This window comes from Lissotriton helveticus, chromosome 7 (genome assembly GCF_964261635.1).
Source record: "Lissotriton helveticus chromosome 7, aLisHel1.1, whole genome shotgun sequence".
NCBI lineage: Eukaryota > Metazoa > Chordata > Amphibia > Caudata > Salamandridae > Lissotriton > Lissotriton helveticus.
This window is the reverse complement of record NC_136068.1, coordinates 989,779,852-989,804,059: the sequence shown is the minus strand read 5'-3', so window position 1 is coordinate 989,804,059 and position 24,208 is coordinate 989,779,852. Positions and strand designations below refer to the sequence as shown.

At 50.7% G+C, this 24,208-nt stretch overlaps 1 protein-coding gene across 1 annotated transcript in view; it reads left to right on the top strand.

Moving 5' to 3' along the window:
- Positions 1-2,157: 2,157 nt before the first annotated feature.
- SPARC (secreted protein acidic and cysteine rich) overlaps positions 2,158-24,208 on the top strand; it is a 39,010-nt gene continuing 16,959 nt past the window's right edge. The window contains exons 1-2 of the mRNA XM_078653628.1: positions 2,158-2,252; positions 16,521-16,590. Coding sequence (XP_078509754.1) covers positions 16,534-16,590 — 57 coding nt within the window. The 5' untranslated portion in view covers positions 2,158-2,252; positions 16,521-16,533. The remainder of the gene's footprint in view (positions 2,253-16,520; positions 16,591-24,208) is intronic.

Genomic DNA, 24,208 nt, shown 5'->3' with positions numbered 1-24,208 from the left:
CACCACACTCTGGTCACACGGCGTGACCGCGTTAAAAGGTCTTAGCCAATTTCCTAAAGGAAAGGAGATTCTCTGTCACCCAAAGTGCTCAGAAAGACTTGGACAAGCGCAATACCTATTTCCAGAAAGAGCCTGATGATTCAGCCAGGAGGGACCACTTTGATAAAAAAGATCTTAGAAATATTGTCCCTTCCGTTTCGTGAAACCTTAGTATGTGAAATGAGTTGGGGTCTATCTTTTGAAACATCGTTCTCCCACAACATTTTCCAAACGTAGATGGGAAGAACTGGGATGTGCTAAACCAAGGGGTACTTCAAGTGAAAATCCCTCTTGTCTGCTTCCAATTTCTTGATCAGAAGGGGAAATGCACCACTAATTAGGACATTGCCAGAAATGTCTCTTAATACACTTCCGTATTGCCCAGAAGATGGTGAATTCAGTGACAGTTTCTTTAGATAATTCAGCAGGATGCCAGAAAGGAGTCTGTGGGTAAGACTTGATATCAGTCATGTGGGAAAGGTTGGTGATCCCAGAATTAAAACCACCTTCCATTAATAACTCCAGGCTGGTTGGCTAACTGTCGAGAACAAGAACTTAAATGAACTATTGACCCTCGAATTAAACTGAATTAACAGGCTTTCAACAATATATCTCAGTGCAATAATTCCCTGCTATTTTCTCATGAGAACATCTGATCTGGGAACCTCAATGTATTCATCACTCTAAATTGTCCATTTGCCACATCCAGATTCCAGTCTTGCAATGTCCTATAACTCCTCTACTGGAACACCCTGGCCCATGGCCTTCATCTTAGTATTCCAACATGACCTCACGTAATTGCAGCACTACCGTGGCAGATGCCCTGGGATCTCCTATTTCCAAATTCCCTGGGCATCATATAGTCGCTTCCTCTGGCTTGCCCTTTGGCAACCTAGGCTGTGCCTTTTCTGCGTGTGGGTTTAGGGGCTGTTTAAATAGTCGCAGAGACAGAAGGTAGGCAGAGCTCCAAGGGGCCTGTTACTTTTTGTTGCATCCACTCTTTGCCGTTTACCTACCTTCTCAGTGGCGAATATCAGGCTACTAAGGGCCTAGTGGAGGGACAAAGACTCAATCCATGTCCCTGATGGCCAAATGGCCTGTGATGTAATTTCAGCAAACCTTGGGGCTTGTATCATGATGGGCTTTGCTGGCTCAGCGCAGAGCTTGCAGTGTGTAAGATTAATTAATTTCACCCGATAGTTCTCCGAGTTAGTGCTTTATTTTCAGAATGCACTGCTCGGAAAAGTGAGCAATGTTTACCTCTTTCTGCTTCTGAGATGTTCTGTCTCAAAAAAAGCTCTCACTCATAAATATCAGGTGAGTTCCTATGTGAGAAAGGTCCCTTGAACTCCAAGGTCATGGAGTCTCTGGAGACGAGAGGGGTGGGGCATTGTCTGCGCTAATGCTCCCTGGCCTGTAGTATTGTTTCTTCTCTGCAGCACACTGCACATCCGATTCTAAACGTGGACTACAACGAACATTCACTTGCAATTCATCTGTTTTCAGTTTCTCTTCGAGTGTTAGGATTTTGCACATTTAATAGACTATAGTTAGCTGAACTCCATGTAAACGATAAATACTTATTTCAGCTCTCAGAAGTAACTGTAAAGACACAATGACACTGTAGAAAACTGCTAAATAAGTACTCCAATACCCTGGCATGACATATCAGCCAAGCATTGGCGATAAATATATTGTATACATCTAGTGATATATGAGCATTGTTTTATTTTGCATTTCCAAGCTATTTCCTGGGCAGTACAGTGTTTTTGTTCTAGGTCTATTCTTGTGACATGGTTTCTGCTATCTTGGCAAGCATGTTATTTCTTACCATCACAAGTGTGCAAAGCTTAAATCACAGGGTTCGGGTTACTATCGAGCCATACATAAGAGTATACTTCCCTTTCTTGCGTTGGGGCCCATCTCACTAGTCACGGCCGGGGCTCCGTGCTGGTGACGACAGGGCCTGACGTCAGAATATCTGCAGGCAGCAGGCAGAGTGCGAGGGGAAGCAGGTTTGAGGGATGGGGCGCGGGAGGGCGGAGGACGGCCCACCAAGGAAAGAGCTCGGGGGCTGTGATTTGCATAGGCGCCCGTAGCCCATCCCAGCCCTGCTTGCCATCCCCGCGCCGGCCCCCGCAGCTCTCAGATTCCTTCAGACCTTCACAGAGCTTGGACTGGAGCTGTCTCTACTGCCTGGATCCGCAGCCGAGGTAGGTGCAGGGCCGCTGTGGAGCCCCGGTCCGTCGGGCGCGGTGTCCCCGGCGCCCCTGCTGGCGCTGGGGTTAAGGTTCAACGTCTGCCCCCTGCTTCTCTTCGGAAGCCTTAGAAGTCCCCCCTAACTTCTGGTCCCTGGAGTAAGGCATCTGTCCTGCTCCAGCTCTCAAGGACCCTGCGATCAGTGCCTGGTTACTGATCTCACGGTCCGTGCGACCCCTGCCTGGCTTTGGTCCCCTACCTGGCTCTACTCTCACAAGTCACTCCAAACTCGCTGTCGCTCTCAGGTGTGGCGTAACTAACCCCTGGCTGCCCCTGTTCGGCGAACATGTGTCGACTCCAGAAGCTCCTTCCTGTCTGCTCTAGTCTCAGGGGGTCCTGCTGCTCCTGGTCGCAGGGGCCCCTTTCTGGTCTGTGTGTGGATTCCTTTCGAGCCCCTGGCGTTTCCGAGCTCAGCCTGGGTGTGTGCTGTTATTCGGCGTGTGGCTGCGACTTTAGCTTCTAGGCACCAGTTCTCTTCTTTGGGGTGAGGTGTGGGGTATTTTAAAAGAGCTGTACCTTATTTCAGGATGTGAGCTGTGTTGTCTAGGAGTGTGGGGGTGGGGGTAGTAAAGTCGCCGTTTAACGAGGCAACGCTGCTGCCCCCACCAAAGGCACATCAAAGGCTCCCGCGGGTACAAACTGGATCAACCGCCTGCAGCACTGCCCGCTGAAAGAAAGTTTTGTGGTGAACTTTTGTGTTTTTCATTGAAGTTGATACAATAAAAAACAAAGGCTTTACGGGCCCGGTATCTTTCGACTTCCCATGGGTTCTTTGAAAGGATCCCGGGATACAGGCGGAGCCCCGTGAAACTGAGGACACTGAGAGGGGCCGGGGGCTCCTGGAGAGATGTAACATTCAGACCTCTCCGAGGAGAGGTGCGCGGATTCCCGGCTCTTAAATCTTGGCAGGATTCGAGAAATGCATTCGACTTTATCGACCGTCGAATACATGTGTGCATGCTCAGATGTGGCGGAGAGATCTGTGCTCTGAGTAGATGACTGCAATTGTGTGGTGCTTCGTAAAGTTGAGCGAAATTTTTAGCATTTAGAGTGATGCTTTTGATTGTGTATTGAGTTGTACATCGCTAGTTGCCTCTGGGTGTGTGTTTTTGTGGGGTTCTTCGTCGTGTGTGTACCTTTTTAGACCATTCCTTGATGTGCCTGGGGAGTTTGCGTATGTTTTGCTCTTCATAAGATCTCTTTGATCTTTGGGATCTGTGCGGCTCTCGGTCTGCTCATCTCTTGGCCTCGGGCTGGACGGAAGAGGACCTGACCTGACTTGCATTCGTGACGTTATACTTCTCTGGACCAGTTTTGGAGATGGTCAGTTTGAGGGCGAGGAGGCAGTTGGGGGGGGGGGGCGGGGTGCAGTTAATGAACTTTTCTTACCCAGATATGGCTCTGCAGCTATATTGCTGACGTGACAGAAATCTCTGGAATCAAGCTCAGTCCATAGGACAGCAGAGCCCAGCATGAAGCATTATTGTGTGATTAATGCCTGGCTTTCTGCGGGTGCTGATGTTGACACGTTGACTGTGATGTCACTTGACAATGCACCGCTGGCACTGACTGCTCTGCAGGAAGGGGCAGTACTGGAAGTGGGAGCCCGTGAAGGGGTTAAGGATACACGTATTGTTTGCCACATAGGCAGAAAAGGGGGAGGGAAGGAGCCGGGGGAGATCAGATTTTCCATCACTCCTGCTGGCCCCTCCCCGTGGCTCTCTGTGCGGAGGGATCTCTTCTTACACCCCCACCCTCAGGAATGCTCTCTGCTGCCAGCCCTTTCAGCTCAGGCTGCCTCGGCTCTCTGCCAGCAGCTTTTGTCCCATGGCCTTTTCTCCCAGCATCCTTCCAGAAGTAACAGAGAGGTCAGCGGCGCCCCAGCCCTGTGCAGACTGCACTCAGCCCCTGTCAAGACCCGCAGACTGGGGCCCTGTTCTGTGTCCGCAGTCAGCTGCGTCCAACACTACGCCCCTGTTTGCTGAACTCTTTTCTTTCAGTCTGCCCCGGCCTTTTCTTTTCTTCTTTAATAATCCCAATAGTTTACCATCACTTTCTCACTGCCTCTCTCTCTCTCCTCTCTGAAACCTCACTTCTTGTATCTCCATTATTAGTGAAGGCCTTTTGTTTTCTTTTAGAATTTTAGATTCTTCATCGTTTCGTCTTTTTTGTTTCACATTCATTGTCTCTTCTTCCTCATTTAATGTTTTTGTTTGTTTCTTTGCAATATTTTTTTTTTACCATTAAAAGATGTCAGAAGTACTTTCTTTGACCTGTAAAAGGCCGTGTTGTCCCCTTCATCGTCAAAGACACATGTTGGCTTGGCATTATTTGTCATGAACCATGTGGCTGATTCACTAAAGAAACCCAAAGTTTGCATTCCAGCTGACAGACATTTCACACTGAGAATTCCCTCCAGATTCGACATTGGATTACAGATGCTCGCAGTGCAGAAAATGGGGCCATCTTCACTGCTGAGCACATATGGTCCAACACTCCATGTTCAATATCGAGCATACATGGGCAGACATTCCATGTTTAGTGGTGCTGAGCACATATGATCGCACAATCCATGTTCAGCGCTGAGCACACATGGTCAGACATTCCACGTTCAGCGCTGAGCACACTCAGTCAGACATTCCATGTTCAGCGCTGAGCTCACATGGTCAGACATTCCACGTTCAGCGCTGAGCACACTCAGTCAGACATTCCACGTTCAGCGCTGAGCACACTCAGTCAGACATTCCATGTTCAGCGCTGAGCACACTCAGTCAGACATTCCACGTTCAGTGCTGCTGGACACATATTTACAGATAGTCGTAGTCCATGTTCCGTACTGAGCCCACACGGACATTCCCTGTTCAGTGCTGCGCACTCACTGCGCACACACAGCTCAGACATTCCTTACCCACTGCTCTGGTATCCCAGGTGGGCCAGTCCATGCTCAACGTCCCCTGCACCCAGACCATGAGGTACGTCCAATACCGAGTGTCCGGGCACCTCAGATGGGACATTCCAAGAGCAGCGCTCTCTGTAAACAGGGCAGACATTCCGTGACCAACCTTCCAGACACCGAGGAGAGGGAGGGTGGAGAGAGAGAGAGAGAGAGAGATAGACAGATAGAGAAGAGAGAGAGAGAGAGAGGCAGGGGGAGTGAGAGCGACCGGCGTAGGGGACAGGGCAGGGAGAGGCGCACCCTCGATTAAAAGGCCAGTGAGAGACTGGGAAAGGGGCTGGAATGAGTTGTTTGTTAGAGGTAGACCTACAGAGCGACAGCAGCTGAAACTACAAGCCGGAGCCCGGCAGCTGCTGGCGGAGCAGAGGGGGCGGCGGTGCAGGTGGGTATGCAGCGCGTCCTCTCTGTCCCCGGAGGCCATGCTTGTGCTCTCGGGAGGGAGGCAGGCTTCTCCCCGTGTCCAGACCTGCACCGCACCTGCGCTGAAGCCTGCTCGCTGGCCTCCATACGCCTCCCCCACACACACGGGCTCCAGCCTCTTTCAGGGGCAGAGATGCTCTGAAGAGAGTGAGCCGGGGATACTATCACCTGGTTTGCCAGGCAACGTTCCTCGCTTCTGATTGGATAGTGGCGGAGGGCAGGGGGTTCAGCAATGGATACAATGTTAGGAATGCAGGGCTAGGGCAGCACGAAGGAAGGGGGCGAGGGTGATTTTAGACTTGCAGGGGAATTTTGAATTTTAAGTGTGGAGCAGTGGAGAAACTGGGACAAAATAAAGCTGAATATTTACCCGTGAGTCTATTAACAATGGCACACTTTCGATATGTAGATTCCCCAGCCATCATGTCTCCACGTTTGCAAAGAGAGGGATTCCTATCTGCCCTGACAAGCGAACCCGGGCAGTTGGATACAGCTCGGGCCCTGCTGGGGGTGCAAAATACTCTAGACTATGGAACGAGAACATAGACACTTAATATGTGATTGGCCTTTTGATTTTCGTTTTATAGGTTATACTCATGAAAAAGAGCAGCATTGTAGTGTGAACGGAGAGTCACGTGTGCAAAGCACTTGTGCTCATAGCCTGAGCGCCTGCACGAGGACCTCATTAAAGGGTCGACAGCGGCTTGCCCTATGTCTGAAGTGATTTTAGTATTGTGGACAGAAAGCACAATCCTTGCCATGATGCTAAGCACTTGTCAAAGGTGAGAGCAAAAACTATTTAATAAGTCGCTGTGCTTTCACTGTCGCAGCTTTCTCAGAATTGCAGTAGAGGCCAGAGGAAAACCAGGAAAATTAGATTGGCACTTTTAGGTTTCACGTTTATTGTGCTTGAACCATCAATCAATCAATCAATCAGGATTTATAAAGCGCGGCTAATAACCCAATAGGGTATCCAGGAATTTGCAGGCCCTGAGACTTATTCGAACAGCCAGGTCTTGAGGGTCCTTCGGAATTCCGAAAGTGAGGTGATGGTCCGGAGGTGCGGAGGATGTTCCAGGTATTTGCTGCGATGTGGGAGAAGAAGCGCCCTCTACTTCTGCCTCAGTAGATGTGGGAAGTATCGGCAGGGGAGAAGGAGGCGGAGCGTAGTCTTCTCAACGGTTGGTGGAAGTTCAGGTGGTGGTTAATGTAGGCGGGTCCTTGGTTGTGTAGAACCTTGTGTGCGTGGCTCGGCAGCTTGAATTGGCATCTCTTCTGTACGGGGAGCCAGAAAAACAAGCTGTTTTCTATACCATACTGTAAGGAGTTTTGGGTTAGCCTCCTTCAGTCATTGGCTTGTTTTGCTTCAAAGCCTTCAGTCATTGACTGGAGACATAGTCAATCATTTCCTGGTCTAACCACTAAAGGATTATTTTAGTCACACTGTTATTATTTGGGTCTGATAGTCTGCCTCCGTTGGGATGCGCGAGGGACCAATTTACACCTGAAATGAGATGGTAGAGGTCTGGTTGCATGAGGGAGCGAATACTGTATAAAAAGTATTTGATTATAAATGTGGCTGTCATCTGGCAAAGCCTAAAGAACTCAGCACTAGGATACCCTCCAGGGTGAGTTGTGCGCTGTACAAATGACATATCAATTAGGGAGACCAAAGAACGGCTAAAAAATATCTATGACCAGCCTAGAATGATGTCACTGTCCATGTAGCTCATGTCTTCTTGTTTCAAGATCTGATGTGGCATACCCTTCAAATAATCCCTCCCCTACCCTTCCTCCCACAGCATTATGGAAATTTCTGCATTCACTTCCCCAAATACAAGTTCAAGGCTCATAATCAAGAACCCTGCCCTCAGACCTTTCTGGCCGTGTATGACTACCACTGGAAACAAGTTGTCATCCTTGGTAACCCAGGACGTGTTTGCACGCCTACCCAGTCATTACCACCCAGATGCAGAATAATTGCAATCGTAAATACATTTGTATAGTGCTTCATACTCTGTTGTGAGGCGCGGAGCAATTTTATCAGATGGCTAGCAAGCCACACTGGGGGTAAGCGCTAGGTTGATGGTTGTTGTGCTTTCAATGAGACCTGTGCTGGAAGCGTTTTGGTGTTGTGCATGAGCGAGGAGATTGGTGCTGTTCTCCTGTCTTGGGTCACAGTGCACAACAGTGAGATGGAGGAAGAGGCGCACGAGGTAGCCTGCACATAGTTTACATTTTTTGGCGGTTTTGAATACCTGCAAGTTGCACTAGAGGTTTTGGGTGAGTACTGATCCTTCCATCACACCTTTATGCTGATTAAAGCAATTTAAGACAACTATTCTATGAATCTTGTAGATTTTAGGCACAAAAAAGGGGAAAAAATCCTCCTTGAGGGCCATTATTACAATCATCCATAGTGCAGGACATTGTTGCACTAAAATATTAATGATGCTTGCAGAAGGATGAGAGCAGGACATTCAGACGTGGACTGTGTTAGAGTCATCTACGGTGCAACCGTTATGTGGCAGATCTCTGCACAATCTGTGAATGACTTAATTGGACTTGAGGTACATAGTTTAGGTTGCTTGATGGTGACTAACTAGACGAATAGGTGCTTTCTATAGGCTCTCTACTGCAGGCTGGACGGTCAATCAATCAATTAGGATTCATAAAGTGTGGCTAATCACCCAATAGGGTATCCAGATGCTTGCAGGTCCCGGTGGCTTATTTGGACAGCTAGGTCTTGAGGGTCCGTCAGCATTTTGGAAGGGAGGTGATGGTCTGGAGTTTATTCAGAGGCTGTTCCAGTTCTTTGCTGCGATGTGGGAGAAGGAGCGTCCTCCACTTCTGCTTCGGTAGATGTGGGAAGTATGGGCAAGTGAGAGCGAGGCGGAGTGTATTCTTCTCGATGGTCGGTGGAAGTTCAGGTGGTGCTAATGTAGGTGGGTCCTTGGTTGTGTAGATCCTTGTGTGCTTGGGTCAGCAGCTTTAATTGGCATCTCTTCTGTACCCCTCTCTCTGTGGTAGGATTGTTCTGTTGTTTCAAAACTTGGGTTAGAAACATGCTTTGATCTAATTTGGTTACAGAGAGCTGGGGTATGATGTTGTATCAGGAACAAATAAACAATTGCAGCCGGACTGATACAATTGTTTTACAGGTTTTAAACCTTTTTTTAAAGCATGCTCTGATTTGTTTTGGTTTAGATAGAGCACTGCATTGGGAGCCAAGAGGATGTAATTGTTATACTTGGACTGGACTGGTTACAGCCAACCATAGTGGTGTGGTAGGTGTGCGACTTTCAGGAGCGCCCCAGTGTGAGTGCTCTGATCTGACTTTAAATGCTGTTCAACTTAGTAACGCCTGCATGCTAGCTTGCTTCTCTGTCATTATCTCTGGAAAACTTAGACCTCAGGTACTTCCTTCATGACCTTCTGATGGTCTTGTATTCAGAATCTTGGCTGGCAAAACATCCTAAAGTTTTGTTGACTGTACAGAGAATGGTGTTCTAGCAATCATGCTGCAACACCTTAATGCTGGTGTAAGTTGCAGTTGAGAGAAACAAAGGCCCTTATGTCCACAGAGCTGGATGCTTCTTCCCTTTTCTAAGGCAAGAGCTCAGGTTTGACCAGACACAATGACCCAGAAGTGTTTCAAGTCCTCTGTTGACCGGAAGTGTGAAAATGTCGGTATGATGTCTGATACTCGCTTCCTGGGTTAATGGTATTGCATGAACTAACCAAGCTGTGTCGGACAAGTGCACTGAGCGTCCTTTGAGCTGTGCAAAAACAGAACCATGTGTGAGGTGGGCTCTCAAGTAGCCTTATGGGTGTGTGAGCCTAAACAAGTAATGGCATGACACAGCACTACAAACCAGCAGGCTTGTCAAAACTGGACTGACTGGGGACCCAAAATTAATGTGGGGCCTTCAGCATACTTCTGTTTTGGCCAGATGGAATAAGCAGCACCTGTTTCCAAGTATTTTAAAGAAGCATTGACAAAGCCAATCAGTCTTACCTTTGAGACCTATTGACTTAGCCAAATGTTTCTTAGTGGTGCTCTACACCTATCCCGATGCTGTGCAGCATGGCTAAAGAGAACAAAAGGCGCTATGAGGTAGCCACTGTAGCCTCATTATTTTGTAGGTGCACTCATGTTTCTGTATGTAAGCACGTGCCAAACAAAAGTACACATGCAGTTTTTTCCTTTATATTGATCAATAAATAAAACAAAAAGTGGATAACATTTTTATTTTCTAAAACAGTTGGAGAAGCAACACAGAGGGCGTGGGTGGGTGATGCAACACGAAGGGCACAGGGGTGGAGGCAACAAGAAGGGTAGGGGATGGAACACAGAGATAGGATGGAAGGAAGCAACACAGAGGGAGGGGCGGAAGAAACAATGAGGGTGGGAAAGCAACATTGAGGATGTTGGAAGATGCATATGTGTGAGAGAGAACAATGTGGAGCATAGGGGGAAGAAAGAATACAAGCAAGAGAGGGAAAGCAACTTGGAGTTAAAGTGAAGAAGCAAGATAGGGAAAAGGAGCACATGGATGGGGCAGACAGAGCAAAAAAAGTGCAAGTAGGGGAAAGTAGCACATGAGAGAGGCAGCTAAAAAACACATGCATTCTTGTGGAGTACTTAAGCAAAAAAAAAACCTGTAGTTCCTTAAAATTGAGTAGAAGGATACAAGTAAAGAGGATGTGTTCCACGGGAGGGATAGTCACAAGGTGGATAAGGCAAGCCATCAAATAAGAAGCAAGCACATTTGAGTGACCATCATACCAACCAATGGTAAGCAGTGGTCAGATCTGGTAAACCTATAATAGGTCTTTTGCAACCAGAGAGCTACACTGTCTGGTAGGCGTGACCTAAAATTGCACTACAGAAAAAGAGAAAAGTCGGCGTTGAACACCATTTGCTGGACTGGCCATACAAACCGCTTCATTATTAACACATACAGCAGGCTTGCTTGCAAATACAAATCTATAAATAAATGTTGCTGAAGGAGAGGGGGCCTGCAGCATGATGTTCCTTCCACCCCCCTTGTGACTGCCCTGCACCAGGCCCCTCTCCCCTCTGATACCTGACACGTGTTTGGCCTTTAGGATCAAAGTTCTCCTCACTTCTCTCTTCTTTCCTTTATTGAAGGAATATCCCACAAGTCATTATGAATCTACCCTTTGCCAAGCTAATGACCAACAGCTCTCTTCTCGGCAGTAAATTTCCACCCTTGTGGAGCGGCTTCCCTTTCCCTCTCCCTGGAGTCCCAGGTGGGTTCGCTCCAGGGTCCCCTTGCCAAATCAAATTTCCGGCAGCTGTTTTTCTCCATGACGGGAATAAAATGTTGACAAATCCACTGCAGAACATCTGGTCTGTATGGCATGGGAAACTGTCGGTAACAGAAGCTGGGACTGTTCACTCTCCCTCTACCCTCTGCACTAAATTGGGTCATGTTAGGGAACAAATCAACATTGATGTTTCCTGCTTTCCAGTTTTTATTGCCTGTTTGCTCTTTTTGAGAGGCTGAAAGGCATGGAGACTTAGGGGCAAAGTATTAGCTTCTGTGTGTCTTAACCCCCCTCGTGGTCTCTGCTTCTGCTTAATATGTCTGGCCTACAGACTTCCTTAGCTGTCTCTTCACCCTCACGTTTTCCCAAAAATAACAATACAAATACAATACAAGCAAGTATTCTCCGTATTCAAGTGGCATTCACATTTTGCGTTCCCCCCACCAGTTCCTACAGCATTGGGAAAGTGGGTCAGTCCACACTTTAGTGTTAAGGCTCGCAGGCCAAATTGTGTTTTCATTTTTTTATTTATTTTTGTGATTGGCCACTTTTGTGATTTTTTAAATTTATTTACATTTTTGCAAACATACGAATGGCACTCTTGGGCTTTGCCAGGACCTCTTAGTAAATGTGCCAGTGTGAAATCAGCCCTTGCCTCTTTTCTGAGGAGAACTGGCACAACTCGTGAGTTAGTTGTGTTTTTACCAATAATTTGGAACATTGAGGAATACCACGGCGAGATATGCTGAGGGTAAGGCAGCCTATGCCATACGGATCCATAACAGGAGGTGTTTACACATGGTGAAGCGATCACCATCATACAGTGCATCTATGTATACAGATGTGCCATGCTTATCAACAGTTTGATGCCTATACACATGCCCCTTGGTGATAGACCACGTGCCTGGAGCCAATGTCAGATACTGACAACAGAAGCGATTCTTTTATCGGTGGCATATGTAACAAGGCGTTCAACCAGGTGCCACCGCATGAAGCTGACATCTGACTGGCTCTTCCTCTCATAGGCATCACCTTACTGTGAGAGGGAGGGGGTCCCCAACCTCTCCCGGATGTAAACTGTCACAGCCTTTTTCTATTTTGTGGATTGTTGGGTAGTTCAAGTGGACCAATTGCCAAGGTTTGTGGATAGGAGTTACCTACCGCAGCTCTGATGCTCTCTCTGATGTGGCGTCCTGGGGTTGCAGGGCTGTGATATCCGTTCTGCTGGATGCCTGAACAGGAACCTCCTTTTAGCAAGTAGGACTGCAGGCCCCATTGCAAGTGCAGTATTTTGGGGAATGCAGCAGTGTTAAGAACAGGAAGTACCACCGTTGGATGAAGCTACCAAGATTCCTCCTATGGTAATGGAGGGTGGGAGGCATGGCCTGGGCGCTGCTGTGATTGCAATCCTTCCCAAAACATTTTTTTTGATTCAGTGCGCTCTAGGCCAGAACGGGTGTTTTTCTATTCAAAGAGATAAACGGACCTCTCACAACAGACACTGTACCAAAGTCCCATTTCCTTGCGTTACGGGATAGACAAGTTCTCATCCCCAACAGGCCGCCTCTGTGTCCTGTCCAGGACTACCCTCCCTGGCCTCCAGATGTGCAAACTTTGAAAGCCAGAGGAGAGCAGGCTTCACACAACGGTATGTGTTCAGCAGGGCAATGCGAGGAGCGGCCTCATCTGTTTGCCCACTCACTGGTAGAGGAAACTTCAGAGACATTTACATAAGTGGAGGCCCTTGGCACTCCTAAGGCAAATAATCCATGTTCTCGGAAGCCTTGCAGCATGATCTGTTTGAGGACTCGAGACCAAGAATCTCTCTGGGGGAAATGTATATTAGACGTAGACAGCCATCACCTAGTGCCTGCCATACTGTTCCACCAGGCAAGCATCATAGAAAAGAGCTGCTAGCAGGAAATAGATTCTAATATGATACAAAACCAGTATTGGAAAGCTTCGAATGGCCTCTCCTTCAAGCCAGCGATCAAATCCACGTCATTGCTCCTACCAGGTCTTCACTTGTTTTTGAAGACCTCAAGTCTTACTGATTGGTTCTGAGAGTCAATCTTTGGAACACAGACTAGCGAGTGCATTGGGTGTGAGTGCCACTTCTTGGAGAATAATGTCTCTGTGGGTTCCAGTCTTGTATTTCTGAGTGCAGTTTGCCACTCGCATGGGCTCTGCTGACTTTCATTGAGTCTCAGAACTGACCGTGATTATTGTTTCTGATAAGAAATAGATTTTTTCCCCATAAGCTGTAATCTAATATTTGCAGACCAACACAAGTTTAATATCTTTGTTGTCTGATACACTAGACAGTTCCATGAGTGTTCCATGAAATTGGAATAGGGGTGGACTAGCGATATCAATCTGTCCTTCTCACGAGCTACAGATACATCCTAGAGCACACATCTAATAGAGCTGTGTTTGGCAACATGATTTTTATTGGAGGAAGAGGCTGTAAAACACCTAAAGAGTGATACACAGACAGTTGAAGATGGAGCATTTGATGTCTGGAAGTTAAAGGAGGTTTTTTAGGTGGCGGTTGATGGACGAGGTAGGAGGTAGTCCAAAGATGAAATGGGCAGCGGCCTTTTGGATGACCTGCAGGTGTTGTGAGAGACAGGTGGGATCACCCAGGTAAGGTGAGTTTCCATAATCTAATCAAGATAGTATGAAGAATGGATTTCCTGGTGGAGATTGAAAGAATTGGGAGAATTTTCCTAAGCATTCAGAGCTAAAAAGTTTCCCATTGCTACTGGAACAAATAAAGACATGTGATAATGTACATAATTCCTGTTTTTCTTGGTGCTGTTCATAGATGTAGAAGCAAGTGTATTTGTATAAAATATCATGACATTTAAACAAAACAATGCAATTATATTTTAATAAGTAGAAAGAATAAGAACAAATGTAGGAACCCTAGTAGCAGCCTGGAGTCAATGGACATAGAAATGAGAGCAGGCCAACGCCCTGAGAGCTCAGCCCTGGGCTTCAACCTATAAAACTCTGGCTCCAAACAAGCCTCATATATCTACAAAAAAAAAGCTTGGGTTGGGCAGAACCTGAATCCATTGATGACTAGATCCTCTTTTGCGTTACAACGTGCTAAATGCTCTCCGAGCAGAGGGTTGGTTAGGGGAGAAAATCCTAAACATAGGATTTTTTAAGCTCTTGAAAAGTGCATAGTTAGTAAGATAGTTTAGCTGGTTGAGTGTGCACTGTATAAATAATTGTTTAGTTTAACAAATGTATTCGTAATTGTGAATAGTTGCACTCTACCTTGCACTTTTTTGCTGTTGAGGACAGTTCCATAGAGCTTGGTGCCTATGAACAACGGTTAATAAATCACCATGGTAGAAGCTATTTTGTGTATTGTGCTATATAGGTTGTCGACCGAAAAGGCTGCCATAAAAGCAATGGGTAGCCGAATTATGATTTAAAAAGTGATGTATCACAAGTAGCCAATTATACATTTGGAAATTTCACATCTAAAACATACTAATTTCTGACTTTTATGGATGGAATCATCAAACGAATCCTTTTTGTCAAATTTTGCTCACCTGTGGAATGGCTTTGCTAGACTGGCATGTTCACTGCTGGTTCATTGAGGAATCAAGTGTTCTGCGCAGGTGGTGCATTATGGGATTTTGTATTGTGAGTGTGGTTCATTTTGTTGTTGGCTCAACATTGTGCTCAGTGAGTTACTGGTCTAGAGGAGCGATGTACTAAGGAAGAATTAAGGATGAGGGCGCTTGTTTAAAAAGTCAAGGGCAGCTTTCGGGAACAGGCCTTGTTTGTGTAGACAGACTGAATCGCAGTGCATTGAATACGATATTTCATGATTGTACCATGGTGAAAGGTAGACAATGTTTGAGGGTTTTAGGTGTTATCAAGGTGAATTGAAGGGCATACTGAGTGAGGCAGAATGGCGTTTGCATGAGTTGGAGGCCATGTTTGTTGAGGCATAATGGTTTTGGAGGTGAATTGAAGGTTTTGTATGTTGAGCTGCAATAGTATTAGCTAGAACTTAGAGGCCATGCTTATTAACACATTTCAGGCAATGCCTGAAAAGCAAACTAAGTTTCTCAAGCAGTGTGAAACTGTATTGAAAGGATGAGCTTATTACTTAAGAGACCAATGTACTACGGTTACAAGGTTGGTAGGACCTTTCATGTGCAACAGAAGCAGAAGTGATCACATCTGGTGAGGAAGTGTAATTTCAGAGAGGTGTCATCCTGGTCGGTTTTGTCTAAAGAATAACAGGTGGTTTTTGTGTTTTGAGTCAATTTACATAATGGAGAAAAGTTTGCAAATTAATGTTTTTCGAAGGTGATGGGCTGCATTTAGGCACTGATGCCTTGAATCTTGTCTGAGACCACATTGAGCCAATCTTTTAACGATAAACAATCAGATTTCAGCAGATTACAGAGGGTTGCTCTTATTCCCTCTTCTTGGCCGGTACTCTGCAAATGCTTATTGTGTAGTGTTGCAATGTTGGGATATTTGAATGACTGAACTGCAATGTACAAATGATGTAGAAGTTTTGTAGCACTCCTGCGGTCCTTCCAAACACAAAACTGCATTTTACAGACCCGCCTCCATTTCCTGCCAACGTATTAAAACCATATTACCTTATTACATTGAACTTCGTATACCTGCTTGTGCTCCATGCCCATGCAGGCATATCTTGGGTTTATTGGGACTTTGATCTCGGCTGGATTCTTTAGGGTGCATTGAGAGGCATAAACTTTCAAAGGTTGTTCAACAGGCAATGGCTCCTTTCTATCCCAGCAGACGTCTCAGAGCAGGGAGGTCTCAGGTGGATATTCAAATCCTGAATCAAAACTGAAGGGACCCCTCGCTCTGGAACATCCTGAAAGCCAGCCTAAGAGTTGAAGCCTATTTCTGACAGTTTCTGAGAAAAATGAAAATTGCCATGTTCATGACATCATCAACAAACATGTATGTCACTTTACCAAAATGCAAGAGGCAATGGACGTGACACTACACCCTGTCTCATCCACTGCAACTTCAGAGAGGTTATAGAACAGCTTGCACGAAAATGTGCTCCTCTACAGCTTCCTTCTTGCTGGCAGAGGGCTCTTTTAAAGGGTAATGTTTGGAAACAGCAGCAAGTAAGAAGGGCTTACTTTCTATGGATTTCGGGGCCTGGTGTAGCTAGGGCAGTACCAGTTGAGTCAAAGCAAGGACAAGCCAGGGTAGTAGTTGGTACTTCTGACGAACACTAATTGACGTCCATGTCAACACACCTTACATAAACCAGTGACTGCTCAGCCTACAAGACCGTAAAACTGTATGCACCCCCTCCCTCCTGTAGGATTGGTGCCTACACCTGTCTATGTATTTTTCTATCTAGTGCCTCCTGGGTGCCACACTAGGTCCTGTTAGATGTTTTCCTATTCCGAAATGCCTTATATGGCTCTGATCAGCTTGAAGGTGGCAGAGCTCTGCTGTGAAGCGCACAGTAATTAAATAAAAGATCATTAATGTTAATGGCCTCTGTTCTCTTCTTATTTTACAGGTTCCACTGCATCATGAGGGCTTGGATCTTCTTCCTCCTCTGCCTGGCTGGCAAGTCGCTCGCTGCTCCAGTAAGTATTGTAAGGAAGGAACCCGGGTGCACCTTTACTGTCCTCAACACAGCTGCTTCCTATCACTTGTTGATTTGATGTTTGTTGTTTGTTGTTTTATAGCCTGTAGAGAGCTCCACTGCCATCTGGCTAGGTGTGTGCTCTAGAAATGCCATATACATACATACATACATACATACATGTGTTAATAGAGTGCTGGAGTATCTGTGAGTGTTCATGTGTGTGTGGGCGGAACAGGGCTATATCGGGGTTGTGACGCGGGGTACCTCGCCTCTCCCGTTGAGTAGTATCTGACAAAGAGATCACTATGCGACAGGAGGCTCCGCCCATCCAGCCTTCCCTGCCCCTCCCTGTCTCCCTCGCGGTAGCAGTTTGGACAGGTAGAGGAGACAGCAGGTACAGTAATCCCTGGCGGGCAGGTGGTGAGGGGGATTAATGACTGCGCACAGGGAGCCTCTGTTCTCTGTTGGGGCCCTGGGAGTTGGGGCTAATCCAGAAACATCTGAGCCGTGAAGTGCATGCGGGTCTCTCGTGTATGTGGGGGGATAAAAGGATTCTAATGTTTCTGGTGGGCCACGGGGCACGGGTATAATAGGGCTGCAGTGCCTCTCTGGTCGTGGGAGAGGAAGGAGGGACTGCAGAGCCCCCCTCTGAGGGTAAGGCATACCTCTGGTGAGGTGGGGTGAGAAAGAGGCTTGTTGAGATGGAATACAATGCCTCAAGGTTGTTAATGCATCTGATGGGGGGATGGTGGGGGAAGGCGTAAGGCTTATAAAACAGACATTGAATGCCTCTGATTCCTGCCGTATTTCTGTCCCTGTGTTGTTTTTCTGGTTTAAAAAGGCTGCCTTGAGCTTTCAGCATCTGCCTCCACTGCGGATCAGTGTGGAAGATGTACTGGAAGCCCCCTGCTTTCATTAATCCTCTCCTTGTCCCCCGGGCCATCCTTCTCTGCGTTAGAAGGCAGAGCATGCAGGGCTTTTGTGTGTACAGGTAGAGTGTGTCCCTGGGGCTGATACATGGCCATCTTATGTGTATGGCGGTGTTAGACGGGGACCCTGAGGGTCGGCCGGATACCGAGGGAGAGATCCCCGAGGGGGACCGTCTCCGGCGATCGTACAGACAAGTACCCTCCCTCCCCACAAACAGGCACCACACCAAGTCGAGTTCAAGGCTTTATATAAGGTTCTTAAGGCAAGGATATCAGCGATACAGGATAACTTGGACCCGGGGGTCCTCTCACTTCTAGTCTCTGTAGGGAAAGGGGGTAGCGGGACAGTCTTGGTACCGGATCGGTACAGGTTGTGGTAAAAGGCGAGCTCACAATCCTCGAGCTGGAGGGTCTGTGGATCGGGCCGCGGCAGCGCCAGCAGGCCAAGGTGATAGTCTCATAAAGCAGAGGGCCGCGGCGGCGCCAGCAGGCCAAGTCGATGGTTTCACGAGGCAGAGGGCCGCGGCAGCGCCAGCAGGCCAAGACGATGGTTTCACGAGGCAGAGGGCCGCGGCAGCGCCAGCAGGCCAAGACGATGGTTTCACGAGGCAGAGGGCCGCGGCAGCGCCAGCAGGCCAAGACGATGGTTTCACGAGGCAGAGGGCCGCGGCAGCGCCAGCAGGCCAAGACGATGGTTTCACGAGGCAGAGGGCCGCGGCAGCGCCAGCAGGCCAAGACGATGGTTTCACGAGGCAGAGGGCCGCGGCAGCGCCAGCAGGCCAAGTCACGGATGAGTTCTTCTCGGGTCTCTCGACTCCAGGATACAACTGCCTTCCTGGTCTGGCCCTGCCCCAGTTATAGGTCTGGTCCCCTTTGATGTCCGGACCCTCGCGCCTGGGGGCCGGGAGGTCCGGGATGAGGGAGTCCAGACACCCAGCAGGGGGGTGGAGCCAGCGCCCAGGCGGCCTGGGGTGATCGACACCTGGCGGAGGAGAGCCGTTGACGATTCCTTCTCCCATTGACTCGCCAAGTGATCACTCTGCCTCCTGGGAGGATGGTGGGGCCTCGATGTCGGGACCGGCCGGGCCCGGGATTAGGGTCGAGTTGAGGCCACGCGGCCTCGTGCTGCAGTGCCCCAAGATGGCGGCCGGGTCGATGTCGTGGGGTAGATGGTGACCCGGGCCAGCTGGGTCCGGAGCTGGTGTCTTGTAGTGTAGGGATTGCAGGGTACTTCGGGTGGTCGTTTGTGGACTCTGGCTGGGGATGCAGGGAGAGCCAGGGTCCTGGTCCCATTGCGGGGAGGGGGGACAGCTCGAACATGCGGCCTGTCCAACATGCGTCCCCCCCAGCTGAAGGCGGGGAGAGTCAGCCATCTTCCTGGGGACTCTCCTCGCTGAGGCGGAAAAAGCGTGACAGGCCGTCGGCGTTGGCGTGGTCCTGGCCTGGACGATGTTCCACCGTGAAGTCCATCCCCTGCAGGGAGATGGACCAGCGCAACAGCTTCGGGTTCTCCCCCCGCATTTGCATCAGCCATTGCAGGGGTCGGTGGTCTGTTTGCACCCGGAAGTGGGTGCCGAAGAGGTATGGCCGGAGCTTCTTGAGTGCCCAGACTACGGCGAAGGCCTCCCTCTCAATGGTGCTCCAGCGCTGTTCTCGTGGCAAGAGGCGTCTGCTGATGAAGACCACCGGATGGTCGACCCCTTCGGTGTTGAGTTGGGAGAGGACGGCCCCCACACCATGATCGGAGGCGTCCGTCTGCACAATGAATTCTCGGCTGTAGTCGGGAGCCTGGAGCACGGGGGCTGTGCACATGGCGGTCTTTAGCTTCTCGAAGGCTGATTGGCAGTCCGGGGTCCAGTTGACGGTTTTGGGGCTCTTTTTGGAGGTGAGCTCTGTGAGGGGCCCCACGATGCTGCCATAGTCCTTCCCGAACCGCCGGTAGTATCCGGTGAGCCCCAGGAAGGCCCGGACCTCCGTTTGGCTCGTAGGGGGTTGCCAGGCCTGGATGGCAGCAATTTTGAGTTGGAGAGGGGCCACCAGCCCGCTTCCCACTTGGTGTCCCAGGTAGGTCACGGACCCTTGGCCAACTTGGCACTTGCTGGCCTTGATGGTGAGCCCGGCTTGCTGGAGGGCGTGTAGAACCTCCCGCAGGTGGCGGAGGTGGTCGGTCCACTGGTGGCTGTACACAGCAATGTCGTCCAGGTAGGCGGCGCTGAAGTCTTCCAGGCCCGCCAGTACCTGGTTTACCAGCCGTTGGAACGTTGCCGGGGCGTTTTTCATGCCGAAGGGCATGACTTTAAAGTGGTAGTGCCCGTCTGGGGTAGAGAAGGCGGATCGTTCTTGGGCCCTAGGGGTGAGGCCGATCTGCCAGTAGCCCGCTGTTAGGTCGAAGATGCTCAGGTAGCGGGCGGCCCCCATCCGGTCAATTAGCTCGTCTGCCCGGGGGATGGGATGAGCGTCGGTCCGGGTAACTGCATTCAGCCCTCGATAGTCCACGCAGAACCGGAGCTCAGGGGCAACGCCCGGGGCAGCTGCCTTGGGAACCAGGACGACTGGGCTCGCCCAGGGACTGTCTGAGGGTTCGATCACTCCTAGGGTCAGCATCTTGGACACCTCGGTCTGGATGCAGGCTCGTACCCGGTCTGGTACGCGGTATGCTCGGTGTCGAATAGGAGGGCTGTCCCCGGTGTCCACATCGTGGAGGCACCAGGGGGTGACTCTGGGGGTGAGGGAGAACAGGGAGGCGAACTGCCTCAGGAGCGTTTGGCAGTCTTGGCGTTGCTCCGGGGACAGGGCCTCGGAGAGCTGGACCCCTTCCACTGAGCCATCCTGCTCGAGGGCCCTCAGTAAGTCCGGAAGGGGTTCGGAGTCTTCTTCTGTCCCAGTATCGGTAGCCATCAGGAGGCTGAGTTCGGATCGCACAAAATGGGGTTTGAGCCTGTTGGCATGGAGGACCCGTAGGGGGTTCCGGGCAGTCTCCATGTCGATTAAATAGGTGACGGGCCCCTTGCGTTCGATTACCTTGAAGGGCCCGGACCATCTGTCTTGGAGGGCACAGGGCTCAACCGGGGACATCACCCAGACCTGTTGTCCAGGTTCGAACTCAATGGAGGACGTGTGCTGATCGTACCACCTCTTCATGTCCTCCTGACTGGCCTCGAGGTTGGCTTTGGCGGTGTCTCGGAACCGCCGGGTCTGGTTGCGGAGAGCCAGGAGATACCGGTAGATGTCCGGGGGAGTTTTCTGGGGAGGCTGCTCCCAACCTTCCTTGACTAGGCTGAGGGGGCCCCGGACGGGGTGCCCGTACAGTAGTTCAAAGGGGCTGAAGCCGAGGGACTTCTGCGGGACCTCCCGATAGGCAAACAGGAGGCATGGAAGCAGTACGTCCCACTGGCGTCGAAGGGGTTCTTCTAGACCCATAATCATCCCCTTGAGGGTGCGGTTGAATCTCTCGACCAGTCCGTTTCCTTGCGGGTGATAGGGGGTCGTGAATTTGTAGGTGACCCCGCATTGCTGCCAGAGGGACTTCATATATCTGGAGATAAAGTTCGTGCCCCTGTCACTGACGACCTCCCGGGGGAACCCCACCCGGGAGAAGATCCCCATCAGGGCCCGGCCCACCACGGGGGCCGTCACAGTCCGAAGAGGGATGGCCTCGGGATAGCGGGTGGCGTGGTCTACGAGGACTAGGATGAACCGGTGTCCTTGGGCTGTTCGAGGGTCGAGGGGCCCCACAATGTCTATTCCCACTCGTTCAAACGGGGTGGTGACGACAGGAAAGGGTTGTAATGGGGCTTTGATTTTTCGGCCACTTTTTCCGCTGGCCTGGCAGGTGGGGCAGGCCTTGCAGTGGTTGGTGACATCCTTCCGCATGTGGGGCCAGAAAAAATGGGTCACCAGGCGGTCGTAGGTTTTATCCTGCCCCAGGTGTCCGGCAAGGGGGACATCGTGGGCTAAGTTCAGGAGGAAGTCTCGGAAGCGAAGGGGCACCACCAGCACCCGACTGGCCCCTAGTTCTGCAATTTTCTGCTCGCTGTAGAGCAGGTCTTGGTCCCAGTAGATCCAGTGGGCCCCCGAGGTATCCCCGGTGCTCTGGGCCAGGGCTTGCTGCCGGAGTCCTTCGAGAGAAGGACAGGTTTTTTGCTCGGCCCGGAATTGTTCCTGCGTGGGGCCTCCCTCCTGCCGCCATTGTGCCAGGTCAGGGACGTCCCGAAGCTGGTCGGGTCCTTCTTCGGTTTGGGTCAAGGGAATGGCTTCTGGGGCGGCCTCCTCTGGGAGGAGCGCGGGAGGAGGTTCTGGCCACTCGGGCTCTTCTGGGCTGGGGACCGCGCGGGCGGTCATGGACCGGGTTGTGACGCAGACCCATTCGGGGAGGCCAAGCATCCCCAGGTGCTCCCTCCGTTCGACAGCTGCCCAGGGAGAGCTTTCAAGGTCGTTTCCTAGGAGGCAGTCCACGGGGGCATCATCGCGGACAGTTACTTTTAACATCCCTGTTACTCCCCCCCACTCGAAGGGGACGCAGGCCATGTGGCATAGGCTTTCGGAGTTGTCGGCTGATCGAACAGGGCAAAGAATGTTCGGCAAGATTTGGTCTGGAGTGACGAGGTGGCGTCGGACCGCCGTTACACTGGCCCCGGTGTCGCGGAGGGCTTCCGCCCGGCGACCATTGATGCTAACCCATTGACCGTACTTCTGTGTGTTGGCGGGAAGGGGGGCCCGCGGAATCATGTCTCTCTCCCCTAAGCAGACCAGTGCCATGGCGGCGGGGGCCCATTCCGAGGGATCGGTCTCGTACTCCTCTTGGTCTTCCGGGATTATTTCTTCCCCTAGGGCCGCCGCTGCAACTTGGCGGGGAGTCGTGTTCGGATTCTTTGGGCAGTTGGGATCACTGGCGTAGTGGCCGGGTCGCTGGCACCTGTGGCACGTAATGTTGGCCCGGAAACCGGCCCGGACGGCAGGGCTTCCCCGGCCAACCGGGGTCGAGGGGTTTCTGGGGGGTGACGAGGGGCCGGGGTCTCTCCCCCGACCCTGACTTCCTCCTCCCCCTCGGGGGCGATACGATCTGGATACTTCGCTGGGTGCGCTCCGGCCAACTCGGGTGCTTTCCCACCGGTCGGCTTCGGCGGCGAGTTGTCGAGGGTCGGTTAGCTTGCTGTCCAGGAGGTGTTGCCGGAGCTCCACGAAGCAGTTGTTCGACAGGTGTTCCCATACGATAAGGTCAAAGAGTTGTTCGTAGGTGGTTACTTTGTTGCCCTTGATCCACCCCTCGAAGGCTCGGCTAAAAAAGTTCACGTACTCCACCCAAGTTGTACCCGGAATCCGTTTGCAGTCGCGGAACCGTTGGCGGTACATCTCAGGTGTGAGCCCGTATCGAGTGAGGAGGGCGGCCTTCATGTGGTCGTAGGAGGTCATTAGCTGGTCCGGGAGTTGCAGCAGGGCGTCCCGCCCTTCGTTGACAAACCTCCCCCATAATCCGGCTCCCCAATCGCTTCGGGGAATCCGGTGGGAGGTCATTGCCACCTCATAGGCTTTAAACCACTGCTGGATATCATCGTTCTTGTGGTATTCCCGGATGACATCTTTGGGGATGTGAACCTTGGGCTCGGTCGAGGCAGACGGGGTCGGTCGTTCGGGGAGCCCGAGGTCTTTATTCTGTTTCTGAATCTCCAGTGCTTTGAGATTGCGCTCATGTTCGTACTCTAGTCTCTTTTCCTCTAGCTCCCTCTGTCTTTGCTTGTCTTCCCGCTCTTCCCTGAGCCGTAAGTGTTCCAGGGTTATTTTTTGTTCTGCCAGCTTGAGTTCCCCATCCAAGCGAAGTCGGGCAAGTTCTAATTCGTGGAGTCTGGTTTTTTCTCTTTCTCGGATCTCTTCCAGGGAGAGATCCGCTCTTTCTTTAGTTGGTGCGGGGCTCGTTTCGGTTGTTTGTGTTCGGGGTACGGCCGTACCCGTTTCTGCCCAAGCTTCTAGGGCTCGTTTGAAGTCTTCCTTTGTGCTAAGACCTGTGGTTGGAAGTCCAAGTTCTATGCAATATTGCTTCAGTTCCCGGTGGTTGTAGTCTTCCAACTTTTCCATCTGAAATTTTTCCGTTGTTCCGCTCTCTATTGACATGGTTGTTGTGTGTGGTGGGGCGAGTGACTTTCTGTACGATTATGCGTAGGTTCGGATCCCGTCGCTGGCCACCAATGTTAGACGGGGACCCTGAGGGTCGGCCGGATACCGAGGGAGAGATCCCCGAGGGGGACCGTCTCCGGCGATCGTACAGACAAGTACCCTCCCTCCCCACAAACAGGCACCACACCAAGTCGAGTTCAAGGCTTTATATAAGGTTCTTAAGGCAAGGATATCAGCGATACAGGATAACTTGGACCCGGGGGTCCTCTCACTTCTAGTCTCTGTAGGGAAAGGGGGTAGCGGGACAGTCTTGGTACCGGATCGGTACAGGTTGTGGTAAAAGGCGAGCTCACAATCCTCGAGCTGGAGGGTCTGTGGATCGGGCCGCGGCAGCGCCAGCAGGCCAAGGTGATAGTCTCATAAAGCAGAGGGCCGCGGCGGCGCCAGCAGGCCAAGTCGATGGTTTCACGAGGCAGAGGGCCGCGGCAGCGCCAGCAGGCCAAGACGATGGTTTCACGAGGCAGAGGGCCGCGGCAGCGCCAGCAGGCCAAGACGATGGTTTCACGAGGCAGAGGG